General features: G+C 40.7%; 1 protein-coding gene across 1 annotated transcript; it reads left to right on the plus strand.

Moving 5' to 3' along the window:
- The first annotated feature begins 493 nt into the window (after positions 1 to 493).
- LOC142616189 (uncharacterized) lies at positions 494 to 1,524 on the plus strand. The gene is made up of 2 exons (XM_075789056.1): positions 494 to 753; positions 918 to 1,524. The coding sequence occupies exons 1-2, from the start codon at positions 494 to 496 to the stop codon at positions 1,522 to 1,524; spliced, it is 867 nt and encodes a 288-aa protein (XP_075645171.1).
- The last annotated feature ends 1,669 nt before the right edge of the window (positions 1,525 to 3,193 follow it).

Genomic DNA, 3,193 nt, shown 5'->3' on the forward strand with positions numbered 1-3,193 from the left:
TCGAACAAGAAACAATACTAAGCCCCAAATCCTTCTAGATACAGCTCTTTCTCCAGAACCTTCACGTAAACGCCTCTTACCAAAAGCCTCATATATCCCAGTTCCAAAACGAAGAGGTGTTCATCTCAAAGCAGAAAATGATGTACTCGGCAATGTCAACTCAATGGTGGTGGCTGGTCCTTAGCCCTGCCAACCATCATGAATTGCTTGAGTTGGAACTACCGTGAAGTGGGCTTGGGAACCCACGGCGAGTTCGAGAGCTTTCCGATTTGGTGAAAGCAAAAGCTCCCAAGGTAGTTTTCCTAATGGAGACGAAGATGAAGTAAGCTTTTTTGGAAAGGATTCGTTGTCGTCTGGGTTTTGATAATCTCTTTATTGTCCCTCGGCAAAACTTCAGTGGTGGGCTTGCTCTGTTTTGGTTAAATGAGCTTAACCTCCACATCTGTACTTTTTTCTCCTTGCCATATCGATGCAGTGATGAATCCAAGAGTTGATGACGCCTGGTACATTTTTCTACGAAGCCCCTGAAGTTGCCAATTGGGAAGACTCTTGGATTATGCTGCGACACCTTGGGTCTCAATTGAGTCTACCATGGGTTTGTATTGGAGATTTTAATGAGATTACTCGAGTACAGGAGAGGTCTGGTGGGTGTATTTGGCCTGAGAGTCAAATGCAAGTTTTTAGAGATTGTTTAGACGTCTATGGGCTAAAGGATTTGGGCTTCACGGGTCTTCCGTTCACTTGGTGTAACCGGTGATTCAATGGTACAGTAATTGGGTTAGGTTGGATAGGACGGTGACCTCAACTGATTGGATGCACAACTTCCCAACAGCTCGACTGCACCATCTGTCGAGCTATTCCTCGGACCATAATCCGATTTGGTTATGTACTGATGATGCTCAGAGCTGTTTCTATAGGCCTAACAAACCCTTCAAGTTCGAGTCCATGTGGTTAATTGATGAGCAATGTAAGGAAGTAGTTCACTCAGCCTGGGATATAGGTCCAATGGGCAATCAAATGGAAAATGTCTTGTTGAAGGTTAGTAACTGTCAATCCCTTTTGAGTACCTGGAATAAGGAAGTTTTTCGAAATGTCTGCATTTTATTGGCTCAGAAAAGAAAGCAGTTGGTTAAGGCTGAGGCTTCATCTATGGTGGGGAGTAACCATGACAGAGTGAAGTCCCTAAGTGAGGAGATAAAAAATTTGATGAAGTTAGAGGAATGTATGTGGAGCCAGAGGGCTAAGTCGGACTGGTTGAAGTATGGTGATCAAAATACAAAATATTTCGATTGCCGATCCTTAAAAAGGAATAAGAGAAATTTCATAGTAGGCCTAAAGAACGAAGTTCGTGACTGGATAGAAAATGAGGGCAAAATTGGTGATATGATTGTTAATTACTACTTGGTTTTGTTTACTTCCTCAAATCCCCTATCTCTAGACTCGGTTTTGTGTGGGGTTGAACCAAGAGTCAGCCCATCCATGAATGTAGACTTGGATAGACCTTTTGAAGCAAGCGAGGTATGACCCTTTGTAGACTCGGATATTGTGCTCTCAGTTCTCAACTCAAGTAAACTTCCTGAATCTCTTAACCATACATTTTTAACCCTTATTCCTAAAGTTAAGAGTGCTCATCGGGTTACAGATTTTCACCCCATAAATTTAAGTAATGTTCTGTACAAACTCATTGCAAAGGTTCTTGCAAATCTCTTAAAACCACTCCTCCCCCAGATCATTTAAGAAGCCCGGAAGCGCCTTTATGTCGAAAAGGATCATCACCGACAATATCCTTATTGCTCATGAGATGCTCCACTATTTGTAGTCAAAGAGAATGAGTAAATTAGGTTTCATGGCTCTTAGCTTGATATGAGCAAAGCGTACGACCGGGTTGAATAGATTTTTCTTGAGCAGATTATGATGAAGATGGGGTTCAACCAAAGATGGGGAAGATTGTTAGGACATATGTGATTCACTTTTTAAGAACATATGTCGTTCTTTTTATGTAATTGGCTAATCATTTGACAAAACGCACTTTACTTGTATTTAGATAAATCTAGGATGTTTTTAATACTTCAAGAAACAAGGTTTCAAGATCAAGTGTTAAAGCCATGCAAGTCTTTCTAAGAAACAAGCTGAGAAGTGCTAATCATTTAAGAACGACAGTTGAATCTATCGAGCTTTAAGAAGTCAGTTCCGGCCCGTGGCTCGATAGCTGCTTGACAACACCTCGACACCTCTATCTATCGAGGTTTAAGAAAAACAGATTTTCAGATCTGTTTTGATTCCAATCCGTGGATATGTCTTTTGGCCTTCTTTTCTCATAACCCTAGATGTATAAAATGATTATTATAAGGGCCGTCAAAGTAAGCACAAGTTGCACAAGCATTGAGAAAAGTCTGTTCAAGCAATTTGTGACCGGAGACAAAATTTGCCCTAGTTCATCTTTTTGTGAAGAAGCTGCTATGTCTTTGCACCGTAGGGTTTTGTAACCAAACATCTTTTTGTTCTTCATTGTGAGGATGAACTGAAGAACTTTGTAGCCAACATCTTTCTCAACTTGGTGATTGAAGTCGCGTACTGGGATCCGCGTAATTGGTTAGTCACATACTAGGAGCCGTGCATTGAAAATGAGAGATTATCACTACAGAACAAGTATAATTGGGTATTGGGGTAAGGGTTCAACTATAGGTTGGTATAAGGTACTAGGATTCCTTTACTTGTAACTGCTTGTTTTGATAATAGTGGATTCTCGGGAGTGGTGACCTTAAAATCACCTGGTGAGGTTTTTGCCTTGAAAGTTTTCCCCATTCGTAAACAAATCACTGTGTCAAATTTATTTTCCGCTGCACTTTAGTTTATTGGTGATTTGTTTGTGCTACCACGCGTTTGCATGTTAAATTGGTTAATTAATTGAACTTGGCTAATTAATCAATTAATCCATTATAAGGGGTCAATATGTTTTTGGCATATCAGATAACACACCGATGTGTTATCGAAGAAGAAATTGAAGAACTCAGGGAAAAACCTCTTCGCCACCCTCTAAGCAGTAAATCGATCCACTAGACAATAAGTTGGAATACACACATAGTAAGAGATCCTCCAAGCCTAATCTACCCAATGCACCTAAGCCCTACAAGCTCCTACTCCAACAAGGCTTCTCGGAATCGTGTCTTGTCTAACTTTCTGGATCTCGCAA

This window comes from Castanea sativa, chromosome 11 (assembly GCF_040712315.1).
Source record: "Castanea sativa cultivar Marrone di Chiusa Pesio chromosome 11, ASM4071231v1".
Classification (NCBI taxonomy): Eukaryota; Viridiplantae; Streptophyta; class Magnoliopsida; order Fagales; family Fagaceae; genus Castanea; species Castanea sativa.

Bases quoted from the DNA above. Each gene is read 5' to 3' on its own strand.
- LOC142616189 (XM_075789056.1), top strand. From the start codon at position 494: ATGACGCCTGGTACATTTTTCTACGAAGCCCCTGAAGTTGCCAATTGG. The intron at 754-917 runs GTGATTCAATGG...CTGTTTCTATAG, and splicing joins CCGTTCACTTGGTGTAACCG to GCCTAACAAACCCTTCAAGT.